Source organism: Barbus barbus (genome assembly GCF_936440315.1).
Source record: "Barbus barbus genome assembly, chromosome: 45".
Taxonomy (NCBI): domain Eukaryota; kingdom Metazoa; phylum Chordata; class Actinopteri; order Cypriniformes; family Cyprinidae; genus Barbus; species Barbus barbus.
Genome location: NC_136723.1, coordinates 23,668,119 through 23,695,192, shown reverse-complemented (window position 1 = coordinate 23,695,192; position 27,074 = coordinate 23,668,119). Strand labels below are relative to the sequence as shown.

The 27,074-nt window shown below is 38.3% G+C and overlaps 3 protein-coding genes and 1 pseudogene across 4 annotated transcripts in view; 2 read left to right on the top strand and 2 right to left on the bottom strand.

The window, feature by feature from the left end:
- Positions 1 to 723: 723 nt before the first annotated feature.
- LOC306863742 (short-chain specific acyl-CoA dehydrogenase, mitochondrial-like) lies at positions 724 to 7,588 on the bottom strand. Its single transcript, XM_079407273.1, has 10 exons — positions 7,512 to 7,588; positions 5,882 to 6,045; positions 5,644 to 5,793; positions 5,079 to 5,190; positions 4,696 to 4,847; positions 4,352 to 4,522; positions 1,970 to 2,107; positions 1,740 to 1,835; positions 1,602 to 1,658; positions 724 to 1,520 (listed from the first exon to the last, which is right to left on the bottom strand). Exons 1-10 carry the CDS (start codon positions 7,537 to 7,539, stop codon positions 1,368 to 1,370), a joined length of 1,221 nt encoding a protein of 406 aa, XP_079263399.1. The 5' UTR covers positions 7,540 to 7,588; the 3' UTR covers positions 724 to 1,367.
- An 891-nt stretch (positions 7,589 to 8,479) lies between these two features.
- LOC306863905 (beta-crystallin B1-like) lies at positions 8,480 to 10,774 on the bottom strand (annotated as a pseudogene). The gene is made up of 6 exons: positions 10,604 to 10,774; positions 10,220 to 10,366; positions 9,475 to 9,593; positions 8,962 to 9,094; positions 8,740 to 8,882; positions 8,480 to 8,657 (listed from the first exon to the last, which is right to left on the bottom strand). The product of its transcript is annotated as a beta-crystallin B1-like (transcript).
- A 2,830-nt stretch (positions 10,775 to 13,604) lies between these two features.
- LOC306863906 (beta-crystallin A4-like) lies at positions 13,605 to 16,589 on the top strand (the record flags this gene model as incomplete). Its single annotated transcript, XM_079407500.1, has 5 exons — positions 13,605 to 13,643; positions 14,343 to 14,461; positions 15,911 to 16,052; positions 16,214 to 16,356; positions 16,442 to 16,589. The coding sequence occupies 5 exons, from the start codon at positions 13,605 to 13,607 to the stop codon at positions 16,587 to 16,589; spliced, it is 591 nt and encodes a 196-aa protein (XP_079263626.1).
- Positions 16,590 to 18,398: 1,809 nt separating this feature from the next.
- The window catches only part of LOC306864286 (G protein-coupled receptor kinase 3-like), a 62,404-nt gene continuing 53,728 nt past the window's right edge, over positions 18,399 to 27,074 (top strand). The window contains exons 1-2 of the mRNA XM_079408208.1: positions 18,399 to 20,271; positions 25,393 to 25,469. Of these exons, the coding sequence (XP_079264334.1) occupies positions 20,159 to 20,271; positions 25,393 to 25,469 (190 nt within the window). The 5' untranslated portion in view covers positions 18,399 to 20,158. The remainder of the gene's footprint in view (positions 20,272 to 25,392; positions 25,470 to 27,074) is intronic.

Sequence of the window (27,074 nt, the reverse complement as noted above, 5' to 3'; positions counted from 1 at the left end):
CAAGGACAACAAAAGTCAGAGCCGTGACCTTTATCCTCATAAATAATCATAAGCATCACTTCAGGTCTCAGGAATTCTGTAACTTTGACCCAGTTCTGAGTCCTGTGGGAAAAGCTCACACGCTCTGAAATGAGAAACGGCACACAAGAAATGATGGCGCCTCTTCTCTCCTGATGTGGCCGATAGATTAGAGACCCGCGGCAGGTGGGACTGAAGCCAAATCTGGTCAAGCGCTCATTTCCCTATGAGCTCAGGAAGAACATGCACTAACAAAAGCATATAAGTTAAATAAACAGGGTTCTTTAATGGGATTCTTTCAAGTTATTTAAATTTTTGAAATATATGCACCTAAATCTGGAAACAAACCATTTTATGATACTGAAAACAAAAATTCTGTAAAAACTTTTGTAGGTCACAAATCAAACTTAAGACACATTTTAAAATTTTTTCGGTTCAATTTTCACACAAATTTGTATGCTGGTAATGGAAATTTGACGCATCAACGCGCACAATTTGTTTGCGTTAAAGCCCCATTTATACTTCTGCGTCGAACCTACGCAGAGCCGCACAGGCCTGCGCCGTACCTGATGTGCACCTCTCCAAAAATCTGACAGCGCTTCAATTCTGCGCGGAACGCAAGCGCTGTGATTGGTCTGCTAGAACCCCTCCCTCCGTATGTACTTGAGTTTTGTGTGCGTTTATGAGCACTGTAATATAGTTTAATGTTACACATTCTTATTTAAAATAAAAACAAAGCAAAGAACAAGTGTCTTATCATTTATTATAGTACATAGCATTATACATCCGCGTACTAATTGTGCGTGTTGACGCGGTCAAATTTCACGCGTTCCATTTGAAGACGTTTGGCCCCGACGGCCTTCCATACGCGAGGTTACAAAAACCGGGTGGTGCGCGTACAGTACGCACGTATTGTTCTGATGAGGCTATTCGCGTCACGCGCACTGTATGCTGTCCCTCGCGTCCACATAAAAAGTGAAGTAAACTTTGGCCTTTAGAATTACAATAAGGTGTTACTTAAAATAAATCATAGTATTAAAATTTGATCTCATTTATTTTAAAATGCATAACAAATACATACCATTCATTATGTACAATCAGATGTATTTAAATTCCCAGTGAAGATTAGTCCTCACAGTCTGATACAAAGGCAAAAGGTCCAGACTCTCTACTGCACTCTTGTGGCACACATGAGAAAATGCACTTCAAACAGTCTTGTGTCGCTCAATCTGTGATACAGCAACATTAATACATCTTCAGTGGCCAGTCACAGTAATCCAGTCCTGAGATCTGTGACCGACCAGATCAGCCAATCCAGGCACAGTGTCGTAACGTGAACATCAGCTCTCCTACTGTTGATATTCTTTGAGAATGTTGTTGGCAATGACTAATCTCTGGATCTCGCTGGTGCCTTCATAGATCTCTGTGATGCGAGCGTCGCGGTAGTGTCTCTCAGCAGGCATGTCTGTGACGTAACCCATCCCGCCCAGCACCTGGATGGCCTTCACATTTCAACAAAATACTCATCTTAGTGCATCTACAGTATGATAGGTTTAGAAATAAAGTTTCTATTTGATGATTACCTGGTGGGAGACAAACGTAGCAGCCTCAGATGCAGCCAGTTTAGCCATAGCAGCTTCCTGCAGAAACACACATTTTTTATGATTTTTTATTTACCCACTATCCCCAACTTCACAATAGTTCTGAGAAAACAGACTAACCTTAGTAAAAGGTTTCTTTGCGTCTCTTAGCATTGCACCTTTCCAGGTGAGCAGCCGAGCGCTCTCTATGGCCAAGGCCATGTCTGCCAGTTTAAACTGAAAGAGACATTTATAGAGAACCATCAGCAGCTGAATCATCCCAGATGAAAGATGAAAACACTAAAGCTTTCCACTTTCCCTCTGAATGTCACACAGGGAGTGTTTGCGGTGAGTTATAGTCCGTATATCACCTGTATGGCCTGCAGTTTCCCAATCGGAGAACCGAAAGCTGTTCTTTTATGAGCGTAATCAGCCGCGCAGTCCAGCGCCGCCTGAGCGATACCAAGAGCCTGTGCTGCGATACCAAGCCGCCCACTGTCTAGAGTTTGCTGTGGGATGTAAAACAGCTGCATTAGATCACACGCAAACAAATGTGAAAGAGCTTTAGTTTTATAACTTGACTAAAATGAAATGTGACCCTGGAGCACAAAACCAGTCTTAAGTCGCTGGGGTATATCTGTAGCAATAGCCAAAAATACATTGTATGGGTCAAAATTATCCATTTTTCTTTTATGCCAAAAAATCATTAGGATATTAAGAAAAGATCATGTTCCATAAAGATATTTATTGAATTTCCTACCGTAAAAATATATCAAAACTTCATTTTTGATTAGTAATATGCATTGCTAAGGACTTCATTTGGACAACTTTAAAAGAGATTTTCTTAGGATCCAGATTTTCAAATAGTTGTATCTCGGCCAAATATTGTCCCATCATAACAAACCATACATCAATGGAAAGATTATTTATTCTGCTTTCAGATGATGTAGAAATCTCAATTTCGAAAAATTGACATGACTTTTGTGGTCCAGGGTCACAAATGGTATTTACAGTAACTGACAAAGGTTGAAATGGCACTGTGTTCCATATTCAAAATTTCAAAGAGTTGTTTCTCCCACCCCCTCCTCCTTAGTAGTATATTTTTATTTAATGCCATGTCAGCATCTTAGGCTATTTTCATGACAAAAATACAATTCAAAAAATACAAATAGAATAAAAACCAACAAACAAACAAGTTATGTTACACAAGATTTTTTACATTAACATATGATAAAAATTCAAAAATTTTCTGGCAAAATTATTAGGGATGCACCGAATCCAGATTTTTGGGGTTCGGCCGAATACCGAATCCACTGTTTAAGATTCGGCCGAATCCGAAACCGAATACCGAATCCTACTCGCATCCTTAGTTTTAACATCGGCGATGTTGTGTACTGCTTAGGGTCCTTGCCACTAGAGTGCTGCATTGGGATTGGGACCCGCCGGGTCCCGTGGGACCCAACGCAAATCTCGCGGGAGCGGGCGGTTTGAACTTTGCTGCGGGCGGGAATGGGCGGCTAAAAAAAAACACTGCGGGATCGGGAGGTAACCTAGCGACATGATGTCATTGTCAACAAAATCAAAGTACTTGAAGTCTAAAGAAACGCGCGGTAGCCTAAGCGTTTTAGATGTCCCCGATAGCCCAGGCTATATTCATCTTCCCTACCAGTGCGTCAGAATACATGCAGGTCAGGGAAAGGAACAAACATGAATCTCTTTAATAATAGCAATACAATAGGTTTTTTTTTCCTGCGGGACGGGAGAAGACACAAAATCAATGCATCTCTATTATCGTGCGGGAATAAATTCTCAGAGTTTTGCGGGTGCGGGCGGGAGTGGACACACACGTTGCGGGAGCGGGCGGTAATGGTCAGAAATTCGGCGGGCGCGGGATGAAGAAAACAGTCCCGCGCAGGGCTCTACTTGCCACCACGAGACAAATTGGCATTGCAAATTGAACATAAAGCTCGACTTGAATCGCCTTCTTTTGGTTGAAAGTACTGCCAAACAAAACTTTTTTTTGCTTACGAGTTCCATTTTCAGATTCTTACAGCCTACTACATTCGAACGGGTCCTATGTAAACACCTTCACGTAATCAACAGCCGTGTGACGTCGTAGCGCAAGTCTAGGGTTCGGTTTCGGTGGAAAATAAATCTAAGCTTCGGCCGAAACCGAACCCCGTCAAAAAGCCCAGGATTCGGCCGAATCCGAATCCGAATCCTGGATTCGGTGCATCCCTAAAAATTATACTAAATAACTCTTTATGCGAGTTCACTTCCAATAAAATTTGTTTGACAGAAAGGGGAATCTTCCCCCTCTTCCTTAGACTCGACACTCACACGGGTTGCCAGATTGAGGACACACAACTGGAAGTTGATGAGCTGATTTATCAGGATTTTAATATGCTTCTGGTCATAGAGGTTTTTAGAGGGATGCTTTTTAGGTCAGGTAGAATCTGCAATGGCTGACCCAGTTTATTTGTTGGTTTCCATGGTTGCCATAAGCTGTGTTTTCCACCATCTGGCAACACAGGGTGCCGAAATACTATTGATTAAACTGTCAGTTGCTGGAATCACGCAGACCAAAACAAAAACAGCTATTCCAAGACGGAACGCACATTTCAAAGTAGAATAACTGGCTGTAGCATTGTTTTTCGGGAGGAACAAAATATCTGCAAACATATTGTGCTATTTTTATGCTTTAGTGCAGTAGTACAGTCCAAAAATTACATACAGCATCTCTAAAATCATACCATTGCAATCTTAAAGCCCATTCCGCGCTCTCCCAGCATGTTGCCGAGTGGGATGCGACAGTCTTCCAGAATGATATTGGCAGTCGATGAAGCTCGAATTCCCAGTTTGTCTTCTTTCTTCCCTAAAGACAACCCTGGATGAGGCATCGGCACTAGGAAGGCACTAATTCCCTGATTTTCCATTAAAATAAAATAATTAGCATATTGAATAAATAATTATACAAGTAAATAAATAATGTATTTTTTCATTTGAAAATTCCCTATGAATACATAAAATCAAAACAATTTCAGCTCTTTACATTTTTATGAAATGAAAAAAATAAATAAGTTCGTTGCACGCGAACCTTGTGTTTTAAGCTCTTGTCTGTTGTGGCGAAAACGACGGTGGCGGAAGCATCCCAGCAGTTGGTTATCCAGGCTTTGGTTCCATTCAGAACCCACTCGTCTCCCTCCTGCTGTGCCAGTGTTGACGCCGCACCTGCATCGCTGCCGTTTCCTTTATAGTCAAAACACATCTTCAGCACAACATTTCATACCACAAGATGATGCAAGCAAGCTCTCACTGATGTAAGCGTAAACATGGTAACTCTATGGATCTACAGATGTAGAGTATAAATGAAATCCTCTCAATATAAGGCTTCACACTTGGTGTATGTGTGAAGGAGTGTAACCATGCACCTGTGTTTATAAAGCAGGCAGATCTCATGGTAACTGCAGCTGTGTTTACCTGGCTCACTCAGAGCAAAACAGCCCACTTTTTCCCCCGCGGTGAAGGGAGCAATCCACTGCATTTTCTGTTCTTCTGTGCCAAACTTAAGAATCGGACCCAGGTACAGAGACTAAAACACAGCAATTCGATCACATGCAGAATTAAATCTCAGCTAAATGATAATGAAAAGCACAGGTTTGATACTTAGAGATTCAGTTCAGTAAGTATGAGCAATAGTGATTCTATATAATAGTGACTATGAGGAAAAACAAGTATCAATATAATAATTATACATATATGTATGTGTACATGTACATATGTATTTATATATATATATATATATATATAATGATGTCTCAAAACTATATGTTTCATATAATTTTAATTTATCCAAAACATAGCAAAATATGTTTGGACATTTTTTTTAAATATTTAAAAATATATCTGAAAATGTATTTTTTACTATTAATTGCATGATTTCTTTAGGCATTGCATGAATTCATTGTTTAACCATATATATTCAAATACAGATTGAAGTTTTAAATGTGCACTGAAACAGATTCAGCAGGATTGAGTGACTCACATTATTCACACTGACGATGACTCCGGTCGATGCACATCCTCTGCTGAGCTCTTCCACAGCCAGACAGTACGCGAGATAATCCATCCCAGCTCCACCCAGACTCTCTGGTACCTCTACAGCCATGACACCCATCGCTCCCAGTTCTTTTACCTACACCGTTAAAACAACAGCCACAATCATCTTCATATGCTCTAATCAAAAGGCAGTGAATACTGTGGAGCTCCATGGGTCCTTGTACCTGCTTGGCTGGGAACTTGTGATCTTTGTCTAGCTGAGCAGCGATTGGCGCAAGTTCTTTTTGAGCGTAATCCCTACATGTCTGCCTCATCATCTGGTGCAACTCTGGCAGCTCCGCAAGCTGGCTCAAACAGCGAACGCCACGGCCTACCGCCATGCCCAGAGCTGATAAATACACAAGAGAAGATGATAGTAACATACTGTATATAATTACTAAAAGAACAATGAGAAAACTGCAACATAAATGTGATTCAGCAAGAATAAGTTGATTATAAAGCAGTGAAAGCATAGATACATGACAATAAAAACTGCATAAAGTGCAACTCTAAATCATAATCTAATCAGTAAAAAAATATTTGATTACAGTATTTACACAGTAAAATAAAGAAAATAATGAAACTTCCATGTACAAAAATAACTATATATGTGACCCTGGAGCACAAAACCAGTCTTAAGTCGCTGGGATATATTTGTAGCAATAGCCAAAAATACATTGCATGGGTAAAAATTTTTTATTTTTCTTTTATGCCAAAAATCATTAGAATATTAAGTAAAGATCATGTTCCATGAAGATAATTTGTAAATTTCTTACCATAAATATATCAAAACTTAATTTTTTATTAGTAATATGCATGGCTAAGAACTTCATTTGGACAACTTTAAAGGAGATTTTCTCAATATTTAGATTTTTTTGCACCCTCGGATTCCAGATTTTCAAATAGTTGTATCTCAGCCCAATATTGTCCTTTCATAACAAACCATACATCAATGGAAAGCTTATTTATTCATCTTTCATATGATGTAGAAATCTCAATTTTGAAAAAAAATAAACTTAAGACTGATTTTGTGGTCCAGGGTCACATATATGTTAATTAATATCTAGTCACTAGTATGAAGAGTTCATTTTTAACAATTTTCAAAAATAATGTTTTTTCGAAACCGCAGTTGGGTCATTTTGATTAGGTTAAAAAAAATACAGCTAACTACCACAATAAAAACACGATAACATAAAAATAAAAAAAACATGATTTTTTGAAAAAAAAAAAAAAAAACGGAGATTACTTTGTTAGTAGTAAAAGTTTATGCGCATGCGCAGAACCTGCAGAGTAAAAGTAGGTAAAAGGTCATTGTGCGCTTTCACACCATCCAAAATAGCTATAATGAGAAAAATGCATTAAAGTTGTAGAATTGTGCTTCTGTACATGCATAATTAGTTGCATAAACCAACTCTGAATGCATAACGCGAGCATTTCTTAAAGAAACCCGCAGTAGTTTGCACTGTTTACTCTGAATGACATTTGTTTTGAATGAAACAGTCAGCTGTCAGGGTAAAGATTAACCCCACATTTGACAATAAACCATCCAAAACAACACAAACACAGCAAACTAACATTTCATATTTCAGACGTGCTCGTGCCTAATCGTGGAGAATCAATATCAGGTGAATTTTAATAAGGTGATTATTCTTATTCTATTTATTGACTAGTTTGTTTATTAATGGTCTTAACTTTAGACCTAACCGAAACAGCGTCAAGGAAATGATTATGATCTATGTTAATATTCAAGCTGCACAGAGTCGCTCATGAGCTGCGAGTAACACAGAGTAATAATCAGTAACAAACACTACTGACCTCTCCGTGCTTTGAAAAGCGCCGCCATCTTGGCTCTAATGTATCTGCTTTCGCAACAGCAAGCAAACAGGAAGCGGTGCAGTGACCGGTCGGGTCATGTGATCATGACGTGGCGCAGACATTTGATTTTATTTAGATTTTAAATTTTATTAGAGATGAAAATGAAATATACATTTTAATTTTGTGTTATTGATTTATATTCATTTTAAATGTCTAAATAAATTAACGTCTCACTCTATAAAGAAATGAAATCATAGTACAAGATACAAACTGTATTGCAATACTAATGCGTAATCTACATCTTTAAATTATTTATTTGAATTTAAATTAAATTATTAATCTCTACTCACAATGTAAAGTAAATTAAGGCTTCATTCTTTATTATAATAAAGCAGTGAAATTATAGCATGAAATACCTTTTAATAAAAGCGCATATATTGTATACTAATGCATAATATGATTAATAACAGATATTAGAAATTATTTATTTGAGTTTAAATTAAATATAAATGTATATTATAAAATACATAAAAATCTAAATTAAATATTATATAAATTGTAGTAAATACTATATAATACACATGTTCAAATTATGGAATATTTTTCCCATGAGAATTTTGTTAAAACCAAATAGCTCTATTAGCAAAATTAAGATATTTTGAATATTTAAATTTTCCCTGGAATTTCTTCCTTTTTTTGTGTGTGTGTGTGAATTTTGTATTTGTGTTGTAGCCTATATATGTGTATTTAAGTCCTTTAAATGTTAGAAAATAATAACATGAGATGTCAGCTTTTTTGTTTTTCCAAAACATGTTTATTATTGGCATCATAAAAAGTCAGTTAGATGTCCGGGACAATTTAAATGAATCTATTCTGGGGGGAGGAGTCAGAGAAAAGGGGGAGGTACGGGGATAAAAAGCGCCATGAGAAGGCTAGTCGCTATGCTACAGGAGCGCAGCGGGGTGAGTTCACTGTTTAGCGGCGATCAGATTGAAGTGGCCGCGCTGGTGGAACTGCATGTCCCTCACACGGCGCATGGACTGAATCTGAGGCTGGAAGGCGCAAAACTCGTTGTAGTGTCTGTAGTCGCCGCACTCAAACAGATACTGGTAGCCCCTGTAGCCGGGGTACTGGTATCCCACCCAACTTCGAAAAGAGGAAAAGAGTGTGTAAAACATGGGTTAGTATTGCTGTTAGCCGTTAGTTGAGGTTTTGTTTCGCTACTCACGCTCCACCGGGAACCTTCACGCTGCCCACTCTGTCGCAGAAGCCATGCGCCCACAGGGTTGGCACGTCGTCCTCATGGATCTCCATCTTGTTGCCCTGGAAGTCACACTGCTCGAACAGGCAGATCTTGTGCTCCATGGGGTCCTGTAGGCATTTGGACCAGTTAGCAACATGCATTTGAATTTAATAAGGAGAAGTTGTGACACCGTCCCAAGTGTCCTACCATGCGGATGGGTCTGAGGGACATGAGACAATCACTGCGGTAGCTGTTTGACCAGGTGTCCCAGCGAGGATACTCGCCCTTCTCCAGGATGAACATCTCGCCACGGAAGTTAGTCTGCTCGAAGGCAACAAAGCTGAAGACATGGACAGCAGGGACAGATGTGTACCAGACAGTGGACGAGGAAAAAAAAAGAGGGACGGAGGGATGACAGCATGAGTACGGATTGAAAAGGATGGTACCAGCTAGATATAGCTCAGGGTTATGGTTAAGAAAACTGAAAAAGTTTTTAGTTTAAAATAAAACGAAGTTTTAGAAATAAAACGAGTAAAAACTAGGTATTTTCAAAATAATAATAAAAAAATGACAAAAACTCAAAACAAAATTACTAAAAGTTGAACAAAAAATAAAAAAAAAGGAAGTCAAAATACTAATATAAACGATAATAGTATCTCAATGAGTTAAATACAGCCTCTATGTTTTTCCCATCCACATTAGAAAATATCCATGACTTACGGGCCGCACTCAACAATGATACTGCGGACTCTGTCCATTCCTCGTTCACAAACGTTCGTGCACTCATTCTGGACCTCCATCATCCTGCCCTGGAAGTTCTCCTGGTCGAACAGGAAGATCTGCAGGAGAAGAAGAAGCAGACCGTGACCAGGTTTCCCATTTTCTTAATTTCACAAATTAGCCTGATTTTGTGGATACTCAAAAATAAAGGTTCCAAAAGGATCTTTCTGCAGCAATGCCATAAAAGAACCATTTTGGGTTCCCCAAAGAACCTTCTTAGAACGGTTAAAGAACGTTTTCTATTATGAAGAACTTTTTGCACAATGGAAAGTTTCCATGGATGTTGAAGGCTCTTCATGGAACCATAGAAGCCAATAAAGTTCTTCAGAACCAAATTTTCTTAGTGTGAAGTATTGTTTAACTATCTAAAGAATATTTTTCCACTACAAAGAACCAAACATCTACAAAGAGGTTCCATAGATGTTAAGCTTTCTTCATGGACTCATAGAAGTCAAAAAAATAACTTTTTTTACAATTTATTTGTAGAAGATTCATTTGGGAACATTTTAGTGAAAAGCATTTGATAAAGAACCTTTGTTGCAATGGATTCTTTGTGAACCATAGATTCCAATAAAGATTCTTAACCTTTAAGAGTGTAGGTTTCATACTAATCACATTGTCTGTAAGTGGTGTGTCTGACAAAATGTGGTGTGATCCCTAAAACCAGTGGAACGCAGATACTTACTTTGTAGTTACCCGTGAATCCCGGCTCTCCGGTCTTGGAAGCCTTGCTGGTGGCGGCAGGGGCGGGAGCTCCCTTGTCCTTGGCGTCAGTGCCCTGGCTGGTGGCGGACTTGGCGGTCTGAGACATGATGAAGGGGTTCAAGAACGTCTGTGAGAAAAGAGCAAAGGGTGGGAAAATGTCATGAGGCTTGAAACTGGTGCGTATACTCCAGAACATCCATGTGGGACTGGTGTTGTGGGACAGGGGTTGAATGTTAGGGATGGTACGGGTTGGGCTTCACATTTCAAATGGTTCCAATCCCTGAAAAACCAGTGAATCCAGGGCAATTCCCTACTAGATCCGTGAGACGGTGAAGGGACTCAGCTTTTGCTGTATCCGTTTTACCTGGGCTCTTACCTGCTTGAGTACAGCTGTGCTGGGATGGCTGGCTCGTGCTGGCCCCCTCTGACCAGTGCTCTAACTTTTATACCCTGGCAAGGGGAGTACAGAGGCGCTCGGCGTACAATAGAAACCCATCGTCATCAGACTTTGCCTGTGCCAAAGCCGCAGGGTCATCGCATAGCCCAGAAGGCTCTCCCCGCAGCGCCCGTAAGCATTTTACTGTCAATGAAAAGCCCTGACAATGGCACTTTCCCTCTTAGCTGGTGCTCTATGCTATAGGCTACATATGGACAAGAATTATGCGTGCAGGTCAGAGGTCACGTGATCCTAATCCAATCTACTCTGCTCTCTAATGTGCTCTCTGACTTTGCCTGAGTTTCACAAGAAATACACGCTGTGATGTTTGCACTCGATGAGTTACACTATGAATTCAAATGCATTACAATATATAATATATATTTTGTTATTAATTTATAATTATTGTTATTAATTTAATAATGATTATTATTATTTATTTTGAAATTCATTTATAATTAATTTATATATATACACACACACACAAACAAATATATATAATTTTTATATATTTATAATATATTTTTTATAATGCATTATTATTATTATTATTGGCCATAAGAAAAGTTCAGTCATACAGATTCTTATGATTTTCAGGCTTAATATTACATCTTCAATGGCATCTTTAAGGTTGTGTTTGTGTCTTGGTATGTGTGATAGCAGACACAGAATGAGCTTGTTATGCAACAGAAGGATCCCACATGGAGTCGCACAGAGTCTCACAGGCACTCTTTGAACATGCGGTATGAGATACTGTAAACGGATACAATCTTCTCAAATGAATGCTGCAATAGCCCTGTAACAACTGCAATGTGTCTTTTGAGAGCCTCTCCTTACTCTGACTCACTCAATGATTAGCAATAACCTTTGAAAGCACAGGGATAAAGAGCAGTGTACAATCCTTAACATGCTTTAGCTTTATAGAAGCCTTACCGTTTTCTCTATATAAGAAATGTTTTTTTATATTCTGACTTTTTTGCTTGCATTTTATGTTTGAAATGTGCTATGCAAATTAATTTTTTTTATTTTTTTTATTATTATTATTGTTGTTATTAAAGTTGTTTTGTCACAGTAAAAAAAAAATCATTTTAGATTTCATTCCTGCAATGGTTATAAGGCCCAGAATTTATTGATTAAACTAAAAATAATCTGGTTAAACATGTCTGTCAGTGTTTCCCCTTGGGGTTGAAGATAGAACTGCAGAGAGTGATGAAATGGCCATTTATAAATAAATGAATAAATTAATGAATGTCCATTTAAATGTAAAATATAGCAATAACATATAACACCATTCAAATGTTTGGGGTCAGTAAGATGTTTATTTTAATGAAATGAATGCTTTTATTTAGAAGGAGCACATTAAATCTATCAAAAGTGGCAGTAAAAACATTTATAATGTTACAAAAGATTTCTATTTTCAAACTAATGCTGTTTGCAAAAACATATTAAGTAGCACAGCAGTTTTCAATATTTGTACAATTATAATAGATGTTTCTTGAGCAGCAAATCAGCATATAAGAATGATTTCTGAAGGATCACGTGACACTGAAGACTGAAGTAATGATGCTGGAAATTGATCTTTACATCACCGGAATAAATTACATTTTCAAATATAGCCTATTCAAATAGAAAATGGTTATTTTAAATTGTAATATTATTTCACAATATTACTCTTTTTACTGTATTTTCTGAATAAGAGACTTCTTTCAAAAACCCGAGTCTTACCAAAAGCCAAATTTCAGAGAGAACATGCAAAGCTAATGTAAAATGCATTAGACTTATATTACATTTACATTTCACTTTACATATTTAGAGGTTAACATGATTTACAAATCACACGTGACACTTCAAGTAATTAATTTAGGTCTAGAGGTTCATCTGAGAAAAAAAACCCTGATCAATATAATATAGGTGAAGATGATTAATAAATGTTTATTTATTTATTTTGTTTAATGCATGTCAATAGCTTTTTCACTTTTTGTTTTCACATCTCCAAACTATTAATAAATAGAGACCAAGATCAACTATTTTCCTCAAAATATTTAAAGGTTATCTATAATTTTGATTATCCTGAGCCACAAACAGGGGTTATTTTAAAATGGTACATTATTGTACAAAAGCTAAATATATTATTGTGTAAATTTTAATATTTTAGAATAATTTCATATCTTTTATTATGGTATTTACTGTAGGTGTATGACATCTTCACAGCATCACTGTAGACCTCCCCTGCTGTCAATCATTATTTTCAATGCATTCGCCGAACCAAAACAAGAGCATCATATATGGAACAGGTCCAAGACCGGCACATCTCCCCCGTGCACATGCACCGTCTCAGATCCGCGTCGGCCCTTAACACATATGTGCATGTGACTCGAGTGTGTCCAGGTCCGAGCGTCCAGGCCTGGATCCAGGCGGGGATAGTGTGGCGTTTGCACTTCTCCAGCTGTATAGATTTAACCCCTCCTTTGTCAGCTGGACAATGGCAGGCCCCTCCCTCGCTGCTGAGCTGGGGCTTTTACTGGGCCCTTTGCCAGGGAAGGCTTTAAAAGGGTACATGCACATGCCCAGCTTTCACTCTCACATCAGGACGTCCCAAGGGCATCGAAGCGAGGTGAGTTCTTCTCCGCTACGGGCCCGTTGTCTGTCCCCCCACCTCCCTCATACGTTTACACCGCCACAGGCCTCGGCTTCTATTAGAGAGGCCTTCCTGTTTGGTCCGATAACTTGAGAATGACTCAAAAACAGAGCACATAGTCAGACCGTGCTAATGTAAAGTCTAGTCTAATTCAGATGCGTGTGTGAGAGGTATGGGATGTTGATTTGTCATCACTGTTATCTTTAGTGAAGTTTCGGAGACTAATTCTATGTTTAATCTGGAGCTATGAACTGTTTGTATCAACTTGCCCTTTGTTTTCAAGCAGACGAGATGACTCACCATTGCACCAAGTTCTCTGGCCATTGGAAGGTATGCTGTAAAAAAAAATATTTTTCTGAAGTTGTTAATGAAAAAAGATTATTGGTTATTTTACAAGAAAACACTAAATATGTTTTACTCCAAAATGTTAGTTAATTGAGTGTGTTACTTTATTTTTAATTGTGAAATTTACTAGCAATTTCTGAGTGAAAATTAATATACACCATTTTTAGTGTATTATTTAATTATTGCATTTGCTTTTATTTTTGTGTACTAAGTTTAAGTATTTTTTAGTTTTTTTAAGTTTAGTTCCTTTTAAAAAACTTTTTTTTTAATGCACCATAAGTGCATTTTACAAGAAAAAGATCTTTCCGTTTTTCTAATTTCATGTTTAATTCATTGTTTTCTTTGCAATTAAATTTACTTGCAATTTCCAATACACGCCAATTTTTTTCAGTGCATGCTTGACACTATGCTGTCACTCATCAAGATCTCCAAAACAAGCTGTTATTTTCCAAGGAATCTTACATGAGTCTGAAAAGATTGCATAATGATCGCAAGTGCTCCAGGAATGTTGTTATCTGGATGCTTTTGCTATAATTTGATAGTATATTTCCTCGAATGTATCCGCTGGTGTTGAGTAACTGCTGCTTTTATAGTGCTTCACATCCCATTTGGCCTTTTCCCCAACATGCAAGTCTTTAATTGTGCCCTTGAAATCTTTAAAGGTGCCCAACCTCTGTCTTCCAGATCATCGTGTACGACGAGGAGTGTTTCCAGGGTCGTCACCATGAGTTCACTTCAGAGTGCTGCAACGTCATGGAGTTTGGTTTCGAGAGCGTGCGCTCATTGAGAGTGGAGAGCGGAGCGTGAGTGTTTTCTCCAAGCTCTTTGTTTGATAGTTTACGTAATTCCTGAGGTTTCTGCTATAGCTGAGACTCCATGTAAGAAAAAAGCATGATCTGACCCTTCACTCACGTTAAAAACATGCTCTATAAGGCCAAAAGCAACATCAACAGTTTAGGCTTCAGATGATATTCAGATCTCTGGATGTGGCTCATGTGAGTCCGTCTGCTATCATTCAAGTGTTATCAATAACAGTGCTGGTTAAGTGGCAGAAGTTGGGGTTAATGGTTTGTTAAAATCACTAAGCATGAGCAATAGTAGGGGTTTTGTTTAACAAGCGTGTCCTTATTCCATGTGGCATTTTATTTATGTAACCTTAATTTGAACAGGCAGGTCACTTAAGAGCATGTTTTGATGTACAAGGACGGTCTGAAATGAAACGTTCATGCGTTTATCCACGAACTGATGCCACAGTGTTGTTTTCGTAAAAGATGATTTTTCGACAATGTAAATAAAACATTATTTTGAGTATGTTTTTCAAGAAAATACTATTTCAGTTTTTCTACTTCAAAGCTTCAAGTCTAACTCAATGTGTGATTCGCCATTTCTTTGTAATTACTTGGGAAATTTACTTGCGATTTCTGATTGAAAATTTACATGATTTTTACATATAATATATACCATTTAAGTATTTATTAATATTTGCTTTTATTTTTATATTTTAAGTTTTCATTTTAATTTTAGCTTATAGCTTACATTTGAGTATTTTTTGTGTGTGTGCTTTTGTCTTTTTTGTTCATTTTTTGGTCTGATATTTCTTTTAAGCCCTAATTTTTTTTTTTTCACTGATAAGTGCTATTTCAGCACTTCAAATTAAACTAATTTCATTTCAGTTAGTTGCCAAGGCATTTCTATTTTTTTCTATTTTTGTTTAAGCCTTACATTTTTTCATAATCTAATATTTATATTTTATTTTATTTCAGCTTAACTAAAAAAAATGAAAACGATTTTTAGTAGTAAATAAAACATTTTTGATAAGATTATTGGAGTATGTTTTACAAGAATATAATTTCAGTCTTTCTACTTCAAAATGTAATATATGTTACTTTGCAATTATTTGTGAAATTTCTGAGTGAACTTCAACACCAAGTTCTTTCAGTGTATTATATATATAGTATTTTGCATTCGCTTTTAATTCTCTGTTTTCATTTTAATTTTAGCTCAAGTTTAGTATTTTTGTTATGTGCTTTTGTCTTTTTTAAAACTATTTTTTAATTATATTTTTTTTATCACAGTTTTAGTTATTTTAGTACTTATTTGATTTAATTTAGTTGCCAAGGCCAAGTTTTTTTCATCTAATATTTATATGTAATTTCAGTTTTATTTTATTTAAGAAGATAGCTTTAGTACTCAATAATAACAACACTGTGGCACACAAGTTCAGCCGAGGTTTAACGCTTGTTTTTCTTCAGCTGGGTCGGCTACGAGCACGGAAATTACCAGGGTCACCAGTTTGTGCTGGAGCGTGGTGAGTATCCTCAGTGCGATGCCTTTGGAGGAAGCAATGCCTACCACATCGAGAGAATGACCTCCTTTAGACCCATTTCCTGCGCTGTAAGTTCACAAAGCTTTAAAACCACATCGTACATCACTGACCCAACCTGCCTTATCTGACCTCATTTTGCATTTAATTCATATTATAATGACCATTTTTGGTTTGCATTGGAAAACAAATGCTCATTGGCTGACATTATGCTTAATATAACTCCATCCAGAACCAGAGGGAGTGCAGAATGACTATCTTTGAGAGGGAGAACTATCTGGGTCGCAAGGGAGAGCTCAGTGACGACTACCCCTCTCTTCAGGCTATGGGATGGTGCAACAATGAAGTGGGCTCTATGCGTGTTCAGTCCGGAGCGTGAGTATCTGTTTGGGTTCTTCTGTCATTTTTCCTTTTGCATTTTTCGTTCACCGCTGTCTGTTCTTCGATCCGCACGCGACAGGTTCGTGTGCTACCAGTTCCCTGGTTACCGTGGATACCAGTACATCATGGAGTGTGACCGCCACTGTGGGGAGTACAAATACTTCAAGGAGTTTGGCTCCCATTGCCAGACCCCTCAGATCCAGTCCATCCGCCGTATCCAGCAGTAATGGATTTCTCCTCGCCCCTCTCCTTGCAAAAACTCTCATGCCCCTTTCTGCCCGATGCTAAATAAACTGTCTTTCTTAAACCTCACTGACCTCCTGTTATAAATCTGTGTCCAAAAAAGAGTGCGTTTATTAAAACCTCAGAGCAACATTGAGGAATTTTGGACACTGTCTTTCAAACAAGTAAAAAAATATTAAATGCTGTGCCTTTTAGTACAAAAACTGGTTATATAAGTTGTTTTGGCTCAAAATCTTTCTTTTTAAAAAGATAGTTGACCCAAAAATTTGCACTAAGTGCAAATAGCCCGTCTTGTTGGTAGACGCCATTTACAATAACTCTACCCACCAGCATGTGATTGCATTAGTCAACAAAAAAAAGACTTTCATTCAGCATCAGTTTCACTGGTGTAGATGGTAAGGTGCATGCTTTTAGACACGATCGGCCCGAGTTTGAGCCTGCCTTTTACCAAACTTTTTTTCTCTCTTTTCAAATCTCATATCGCATCAGAAAGGCATTTATTTTCAATAAAAATGAAGGAAATAATCAAAAAGTTGAAAATAAAAGTATCGGGTTGGGTTAGGGAGGGCTTTATTGTCCCAATAAGGTGGCATCCATTTAATAATTTGAATTAAAACTATAATTGACACTCAATACATTATTATTGCGTACTGTTTTATAATGTACTGCCACTTTTTGCAATAAGTAGTATAAATAGCAGAAAATCTTGGTATTTTAACAGTGTAAATAAAATCCATCGCTATTTACACTTAGTGCAAATAGCCACTTCCAAAATTTTAATTCTGTCATCGTTTGTCATATCATGTATGAGTTTATTTCTTCTGTTGAACACAAAAGAAGGTATTTTAAAGAATGTTGGTAACCAAATAGTTGATGGTGGACCCACTGACTTCAATGCACCCCCCATACTATGGAAGTCAATGGCTACCGTCAGCTGTTTGGTTACCAGCGTTCTTAAAAATATATAATTTTGTGCTCAACAGAAGAAAGAAACTCAAACAGGTTTGAAACAACCAGAGGGTGATTAAATCATGACAGAAATTTATTTTTGGCTAATCTATCCCTAGGAAGTAAAATGCACTTTCACATGTTTTCCGCCAGAGGGAGCAATCATCCCAAACGATCATAAGAAAGGCATGCAATAAAATAATCAGCTTTAATGAGAAACTAAATATCAGAATTCTCTTGGAGGATAAGCGAAAACGCTCCAACTTGTTCCCAAAAGTGGGTTTGAATATCAATGTTTGTCAGATTGGATCCTATGACCAGGAACTGAAAGTAGAAACCCCCCTAAAAAATAAAAAAAAAAGCTTTTTTGTAAATGCATTGTTGATAAAAGAGGTGGGATGCGCTTACACAATGATTTTTATTTATGGCGCAGCCACTACACTTTGCTACTATGATGTAGCCATGGCTTATGAATATTAATTACGCACGATGACGTACGCCAGTACGCCTAGCAGACGGCGAATGAAACATCCTTCTATGGGGAAGATTCGACTCATGAATATTTATGAGGTAACGTGACTGGCCGCTTCAACGTCAGCAGGATCTATTTAATATTCATAACTCAAGTCTTCGCCGTAGTAGTTTTTTTACGCTTTTACATTTAGTCATTTATCAGACGCTTTTATACATGCATACGTTGCGTAAATCAATTCAGTAAAAGAAGTTTAACAAAAGAGCACTAAAACAACTCGAACAACAGCGTCAGTGAATAAAATGAAAAGGCATTGAAGTGCTTTCCTGGAGTCCAGCTGCGCTCCAGCGCCGGGTTTTGCAGCGACTCCGCCGCTGGGAGGAAGTGCAGCTCGCAGAAAAACCTGAATTTCACTTCACGACGCGCCGTGGGGCTCAGCTCACTCACACTCAAGCACTAAAACAAGAAAATAGTCCATCTGGATTAACCACAGGGGATCCTCAAGAAGCAGTGTCTCCCGGGACCGGACTGGAGTGCTTTATCTGGACGGATGTAGTGTTTTTGTTGAGCGATGACTTGGATCCGCGACCCAAACACGGATGGGAAACAAAAGAGTGCTTTCTAACATCGAGAAACCCAAACCAGACGTCTTTTGGAAGAAAGTGCATCTGAAACCCCTGAACGAAGCGTGTCGGGGTTAAAAACACGTCGTTTTCTCGAGTTTCGTCCAGAGTTCGTCCATGAAGTTCCGCACGAGATCAAGCGCACAGATTTCTGGGTGAACGCTTTAATTTTGTGTTTTTTTTATTCACAACTAAATCACAGTAAAGTTAGCTGGGTTTTTATGTACAATCCTGTTTTGAAGTTTCATCTGAACACGTTTTGTGGCACCATTTTTTTTTTTTTAGAAGAAGGAAACTCGGATTGCTTTCGTTCACATTTGCTTATTTCCTTTTCTAGCGCCCCCCTCTCATCTGTAGCTTACAGTAGAGCAAGATCTCATCTGTAGCTTACAGTAGAGCAATATCTTTTAGAGCACACCTCTCATTACATAAATAAATTGACGAGCAAGCAAATCCAGTTTAAGAGGAAAACTGCATTGATGCACGAGGCAGTGGACTTGCATCCAAACTATAATTTAGTCTCTTTAATGTGCTTCTGAGATCAAGACAACCAGTTTGGATCAAGAGGAGTGACAGGCATCGAATCACAAAAATGGGGATTTGTTTGTGATAATACCAGGATATTTACACACATGCATGTGCTGTTTAGATCTTGAATGCTTTTTGGATATCCAGAGAACAATCCAGCTGCTCGTGTCGCATTATTTATGTTTCTCCATCCACTGGGCTTCAGATTTCCACCATCTTTCCGCTTTTTAAGAAGAGTGTGCGTGCTGTGGCTAATATCGGCGTCTGTTGTCATGCATTGGGGATTTGGTCAGTTTTTTAATACCGTAGCTCGTTACGATTTATGTTCTGCATTTTGTTGGTTTTAACGGCATTGCATTGAGGTTTTGATTTGAGCATCATCCATTTGTGACACTGCCTGGCCAGCTTGCATGTATTTGTAGTTAACCAGCCCGTTATTTGCATTCATCTGCACAGACGGCGGCTGAAATTAACTCGCATGTCGTTTAGTTGACGGTCGTTACACCTGCAGGCGGGTTCTTCGCGTTAAACTCACCCAAAGCGGTGGGTGCTGGATGGGGGTTAATCGATTAATCGATATTATCGTTATCTCCATCTAGAATTATTGTTTTTGAAAATATCCGGACCTGTCGGTGATGCCATGCACATATATTTCTCCTCTCGAAGCCATTTCTGCTGCTCCAGTAGACCTGAGGGTGACGTTGCTTCATAGATAAGCAACCCATAGATTTTCAGGGTGGATTTTTTTTCCCCCTTCCTTCTGCTTTTTCAGTTTTCAGCCACGATGGTTGATTTCTGAGAGACTTCTGAAAAAAAACAAAAAACCGGTAATAAAAGAACTGAGGCTGGGATAGATGTTCGCGCCTCTCTCGCGCATCACCACCACAGCTCCCGCGCTCGTCTCGTGCTGAGTCCGTCCACCGTCCCCTCACGGCCGGTTCTGGTACCGTTAGCGACTCGGTTCGACCCAGAGGGCTCGAAGATGGCGGACCTCGAAGCAGTTCTCGCCGATGTCAGTTACCTGATGGCGATGGAGAAGAGCAAATCGACTCCAGCGGCCCGCGCGAGCAAGAAAATCATCCTTCCTGAACCCAGGTAAGCGAAACGAGTGTGAGACAGTTAATTCATACCCGTGACGCCTAATATGTTATTGTGAAGCGGTGGGTTGACATGTCAACATATTGAGGTATTAATGTCCACTGCATTTTGACTGAATATTCCTGTAATTTGGTGTTAAATAAGCGATTTCCTGTCACCATCCTTCGCAATGGCCTCACATGTAACGTTACACACAGGGTTTGCTGCTTTCTTGTTTACAAAAAACACCATGGTATTTTTACACTATCTACTCGTATATAGCTTAGTAATATACCATGTTATTTAAATACTTAAGAATAACATGTAAATACGATGTTATGAATGTGATAATCAGGCCTGTAGTATCTGATACCGTGGAAACACTAAAGTACTTTTTTGTTAGCGTTGGCTAAATCCTAATTATTTTGTTAAAAAGCTAATGTCAGACATTTTGTGCTGTGTTTAGTGTTTTTGAGGTTGTTCAGCAGTTACTGAGGCCTGCTGGGAAAAGTCTCCCGTGTGAATCAATGGCTCTTATCACCTGTAGATTTGCTCCGGGTTGAGGGTGATATTCATTGTAAACAGGTCCAAATTCTGACATTGCCTTCACATTTTGGCTTACATACGCAATCAGGCTTACAAATGCCCTTTGTTGGGTTTTGTGTGACTGTTTTGAATGCTTAGATCTTGGAAACGTTGAAGCAGACAGCATCTATTATATTAGACTATACATGTAATATGTTCCGATGATGAATGTGTTTCTTGCACCTCGTATCAGTTAACTTTTAGTTTGTGCTTTTGTTTTTAACTTCTGCTTTCAAATGTTAAGCAATAGGTTTTTTCCACACAGCCTATATATTCACAATTTGTTTTCATTGCCTTGGAATTGTTTGGAGGACAACATTGGGCAGGATGTGGGATAACAATTTTGTAAATAACTGATGGAAATGATTTTTTTTTAATCCAAATAAGTTAATCAGTTAATCAAATAATCAATATATAAAAATGTCAGATTGAATTAGTTCATATTAGCTAGACATTCAACAATTCTTGTCCCACTGAAAGCAAGGAATCTGATGGTGTCTAGAAGTAGTAAACCTATACTAAACATAATTAGATGGGCCTAAAATATTGTTAACTAGGGTCTTTGTACCTGTCGTCTTGGATATCATGTGAGGTCCCTTGTGTGTATTGGATTTTTTTTTATGGCCACTGTCTGAAAACCATAAAAGTGCTAAACTGACTATTTTATGTAGTTATTTGGCCGTTTACTACCCCATTGGGTGACTGAACATTGTAAATGTTATTTAGACCTGCTTTGGTAACAAACCGAGGCCCTAGAAATAGGAAATGGTATTTCATATTTCACAGTTTGCTCATCTCATTGGATCACTGTGGTGATACGGCTGTCAGTTTACAATGTAAAGCCTGTAGTTGAACACAAAGCTTTTATTGTACAGTTTACGTGAGCATGTGTCTCAGTATAGCCTGCGCCTTCGTGGAATTGCAGTAGTTGGAATGTTTTTAAAGTTTATATAACACTTAAAAGTGATTAGTGATCTCAGTGTAGCTGCCAGTTTTGTTGTCAGGTAAACAGATAAGAAGTGCACAGGTAGCAATGCATCCCTTTCTTGGAAATATGGGCTATTAAGGCCTTGTTTAGACTTTTCCTCAGCATGTGATGGTATATAGAGTTTCCCAATGTTTAATTACCTAGACTGCTGCAAGGGTTTAACGCGAAACTAGGACAGTATTGTAACTTTACTACTGTAGTGTAAAGTGTCACTTATGAAAAATTAACTTATTTACATTTATTTTGGTGAAATTTTGCATGGCAAAAGGTCCATTGTATAATGTCAATAGTGTAGAGATGCGTGAAGCACAGCTCACACAGAAGTCACTTTCAAACCAAACAGGACATTTTCTATTGGTCATCACAGCAAATTGTTGTGAACAGTTTGAATCCATTGTGAAATCTGTGTGGGGAAAGCTTTTGCTTTCAAGCAAAAATCCTGATCCTGTTGAATCCTATTGGAATGACTGGATTTCACCCATGAATATTTGCTGAACCACTGTAAATATGACCACACCTTGACAATAGTACTGTATTTCTGTCTTTGGGCTGATAATGTTGTAAAATTACATTCAATTGTAATATATTACTGTCTTGGGCATAAGAATAATATAAACTTGATGTTGTTGTATTCAGATAGTTTGGCTTTCTAAAAACACCAATCTGAATGTGACGCTATCACAACTAAACTGATTTTGGTTTAAAAAGTCCACCAGCTACAAGTCAATGCAAAGACTGTTTGGTATGATCCCTGAAAATGGGTTGAAGCACCTAATTGATGCACTTACCTTTAAAATGTACCATGCTCCATAGCTTACAAACTTTTGTGGTAAACGCTGGTATAGATGGAATCATTTTGTTTAACTTGTTGCTTTAATTGCTTGTTAAATTTTGCTTGCATAAGCCTCTGTGTTCATGCCTTTTTTAGCATGCTAATAGAATTTGAATTTGTGCCACCTTGATCTTTAAAGATGTTTTTGTTAACGTGATGGTTCTGAAATCTTGAACCGAGAATATCTTGGCTAATATAAATGTCTCTCCCTGGGCCGAGATGATGCATGTGCCGGTGGGCTATTTAGCCTCCCCGGATGATGCGGTAATGCACGGTACGAATCTGAAACGATAACAAGGGTTGGCTTTTCCGTTCGGCAAAGTGGTAAACCATACATCCGCTCCTCATTGTGATTAGTCTGCTTTAGTGGCTCTGTTTGTTCTGAGGGATTACTGTAGTTCGCAGCAGGGCAGCATTACCACAGATCGAGTGAAAGCATTAGCCGTTGACATCAGTGTCCCCATCATTAGCATTATTATGAGATCCATAAGCTTCATGCCACTCCTAGCTGCACCTTCTGACTAACACTGTCGTTTAACGTCAAATTCTTTTTGTGACACTCAAGCACTTGTTTGTTGTTGTTCAGTAAGCGTTTTTGAACCCCTGTGGTATAAGAGAACCGTATCGATATCCCATATTGGCAGCTGAAATGATCCAGCGTGCATAAGAAAGCGTAACCTGATGTTACAACAAAAGCGTTTGTTAATAAATAGAAGGTACTTTGTCCTTTGCCGGCATAGAAAGTAGCGGCGGAGAGAGATAACGCAGCTCTGCTACATTCTCCTCGGGCCAGTCGTGAGCCCGCTGGCAGAGAGGTGAGATTTTGACAGCATGACTGGAAGTGTTTGAGGAGCTGGCGGGATTGTTTGACAGCGAGACGAGTGGAAGAGACTGGAGATTGTTTCAGTCACGTAGACGTTGGACCGTGGGACGGAACTGATGCGATTGCAGACAGACAGAGAAAGAGATGAATGTGTCTGAATCCAGAGAGAGACAAGCAGTGAGGGGTCACGGATGTTGTGGTTGAATGCAATATCTCCTGCGCGGGTGAAATCCTGCATTTTAAATTGTATCCATTAGTCAGTGGTTTTGAACTAGTTACCACTTTTGAGATGCTAAAGGTCAGTTAATAATGTAGGTCAGGCAATAAAAAAAGGAATGCGGTGTGTGAGTAAAACATGTAGTCATTAATAAATGAAAAGTTTATGTCTTAAAAGAGATCATGGCAGGCTTGAGCTTTCAGCCACTCGAGTAGTCCAAATATCAGATTTAGCTTTTTACAGTAATGTTAAGTCATTTACTAGGGCTGGGCGCTAAAATATTATTTTTAAGCCTATATTGATTTGATGCATCACTATTTATGTATTTGCTCTGAAATTACTTGTAGGGTGTTTTTAGAATGTTCAATGCTAGAATTAGATGAAATATTTAATTATTTTATTTTATATTCACTAATATAACAAAAACATGGTAATAAATAGGTAGATTTGCCTTTGTATAATATAGTTCTAAAGTTTCGGGACAGTAAGATTTTTAGTGTTTTTAAAGTCTCTTATCCTCACCAAGGCTGCATTTATATGGTTTAAAAATCCAGTAAAAACAGGAATGTTGTGAAATATTATTTCAATTCAAAATAACTCTTTTCTACTTGAATATATTTTACAATGTTATTTATTCCTGTGACGCAAAGCTGCATCATTGCTTTTCAGCATCATTGCTCCTGTCTTCAATGTAACATGATGCTTCAGAAATCATTCTGATATGCATATTTACTGCTCAACAAGCATTTCTTAATGTTATCAGTGTTGAAACCTTTGTGCTGCTTAATATTTTTGTGGAAACATGACACTTATTTTTTTTCAGAATTTTGATGAATCCCGAAACAGCATGTATTTGAAATAGAAATCTTTTGTAACATTCTAAAGGTCTTTGCTGTCACTTTTGATCAATTTTATGCATCTTTTCTGAATAAAAGTGTCAGTTTAAGAAAAATAAAATCCCCAAACTTTTGAACTTATTAAAATGGTTTAGTTAATTTTTTTTATAGTGATTCAAACATATAGTTGAGTCAGAGCCATGAATTGATTCATTGAAATGGACCGTTTGTCTTTTCTATGCATTTTTTGCACACTGTCACACTGATATAACTTAATGGCTAAATATAAATTGCATTGCATCTTCATAATATTCACAGTATTGCTTAATTTTATATCGCCAACTTAATTACCCTAAATATGTAATGAGTCTTCATCATCGCACAATTTATATTAGCAGTCCTGATATCAGCCCTGTCCGTTTACTGTAATGTGTCAGGTCACTCACTACAGGGGTGTCTGTGTCTGGTCCAGGACTGCAGGAGCATGTTTGGGGACACTCCCATCTTCCCTGACCTGCACTCTGACTCTGTGGGGCTGTGGTTGGGTGATAATAAGCCCTTGGAGGGGGTGCTAATTGATTCAGTCTCCCAAACTTGCTGCTCATTAACACCCTCTCCCAGGGCAGCGTGGCAATGCCCTCCGTTGGGAAGCGATGGGCGGAGAATTGAGCAGGTGGTTGTGGAAAGACCTAAACTAAGGCCGGGATCGAGGTGGAAGGGCAGCGCAGGAGGCTGGCTGAAAAATCCACTTGCCTTTCTCTCAGGGCGAGATGGGCCTTAGCTGATGTGGGGTTTGGATGGTGTTTGTTTTGCATGTAAAGTTTTGAACTAAAGACTTTTTTTCCCATTTTCTTACAGTATTCGGAGTGTCATGCAGAAGTACCTGGAAGAGAGGGATGAACTGACGTTTGACAAAATCTTCAACCAGAAGATTGGTGAGTTTTCTCAATCTTTCATGTCACTTTGAGCCAGATTTGCCTCGTAAAAAGGTCAGACGTTCTTTGTCGTCATTTCAGATTTGTAAAAAGGCCATTGTTGAGGATGCAAACAGAGTAATTCTTAGAATAAGCTAAAAAACACCCCAGACCCTTGAGGAGGACATTTTAATCACCATGTAGCTAAATAAGGATCTTGTTCTTCCTTTTTTCTTATCTGCCGACTCAAAGACAGCTCTTTGTTCTTTGTAACCACTGGCCGTTATGTCTGCTTTTCTCCATTAGTCACCTGAACAGTTAAACTCTTTGTCTTACAGTGTGTCATACAAATTCTCGTGTTATGTGATGAATGCATATGCCCAAATAACCTCAGGTACCGAAGTGAAAGCATGCTTTTTTCCACTTTTGGAGAAAAGGCGTTTGCTGAAATGTGTGAAGTGTGAGCTGTGAAGGCACCATGGGAACACGGCAGCCAGCCCCAGATTTTGATTAACTTTCATTTTTACTTACTTCTGTGACTGAAGTCCCAAGTGAGGATCTCCTTCAGTGGTTTCTCTCTCTTTCTTTACTGTTTTTTCTTTTTTGCACACATGCACAATAACACGCTGATAGCGCCTTTTTAGGGTAGCTGAGATTCTTATCACCGGTTTTAACCAACAAAATGGTTAGATTTGTTAGAACAGGGTTTCCCCACCTGGGGTTTGAGAGTTGATGGAAAAAGTAGTAATTAATTAAGGGAATATTTCACCCAAAAATTTAAATTTGCTGAAAAAAGTACTTTCCCTCAGGCCGTCCAGTGTAGAAGAGTTTGTTTTTTCATCAGAACCGATTTGGATAAATTTAGCGTTACATCACTTGCTGAGCAATGGATCCTCTGCAGTGAATGGGTGCCGTCAGAATGAGAGTCCAAACAGCTGAAAAAAATCACAAGTATGAATCAGATGGTGAAGGAAAAGCAGTCGAAAAGTGTCTTATGCGTAGTGAACTTCTTCAGTACTGTTTGAAAAGCATTCCAGGATGCACCTCTTGTAGTTAATAATCTTAACTAAAATGCAGAAAATAGTAATAAGTGGTCATATGTGTTTTTATTTGTTTTCATAGGCTGCATGTTTTAGGCTGTCAGTGATGTTACAAAAGTGTTACTGTGTAGTATAAGATGAGTCACTATTACAAACTGTTATGCACATATAAACAAGTGGTCTATTTGAGTGGGAAACCTGTTCGTGATCTTAACAGGGAAGCCAAGCCGCTATGCATGTGTCATGTTGATGGGTCTAAACAACAAGTACATTAAGTGAAAGAAGGATTTTCACTAATGCAAATATCTGAAGCTTGCAAATATTTCAGGTCCTCTAAAGAAAGACATGATGCAGGAAACCGAAGTCCGCTGCTGCGGTGCCGCTAGTTCACATGCTGAATTTGAATGACAAATGTCCCAGTTTTGCATCTGACCAGTGGAAGGAGATAATGACTCAGGGACTGGTTGCTTAATCAAATGCTTCCCTTCTGTCTTTGTCTTTTAACCCTTGTTGCTGTGGCATTTCATGTTTATTTGATGAACCAAATGTTGCATGATGTATGCAACGATATACATTACTGCTGGCT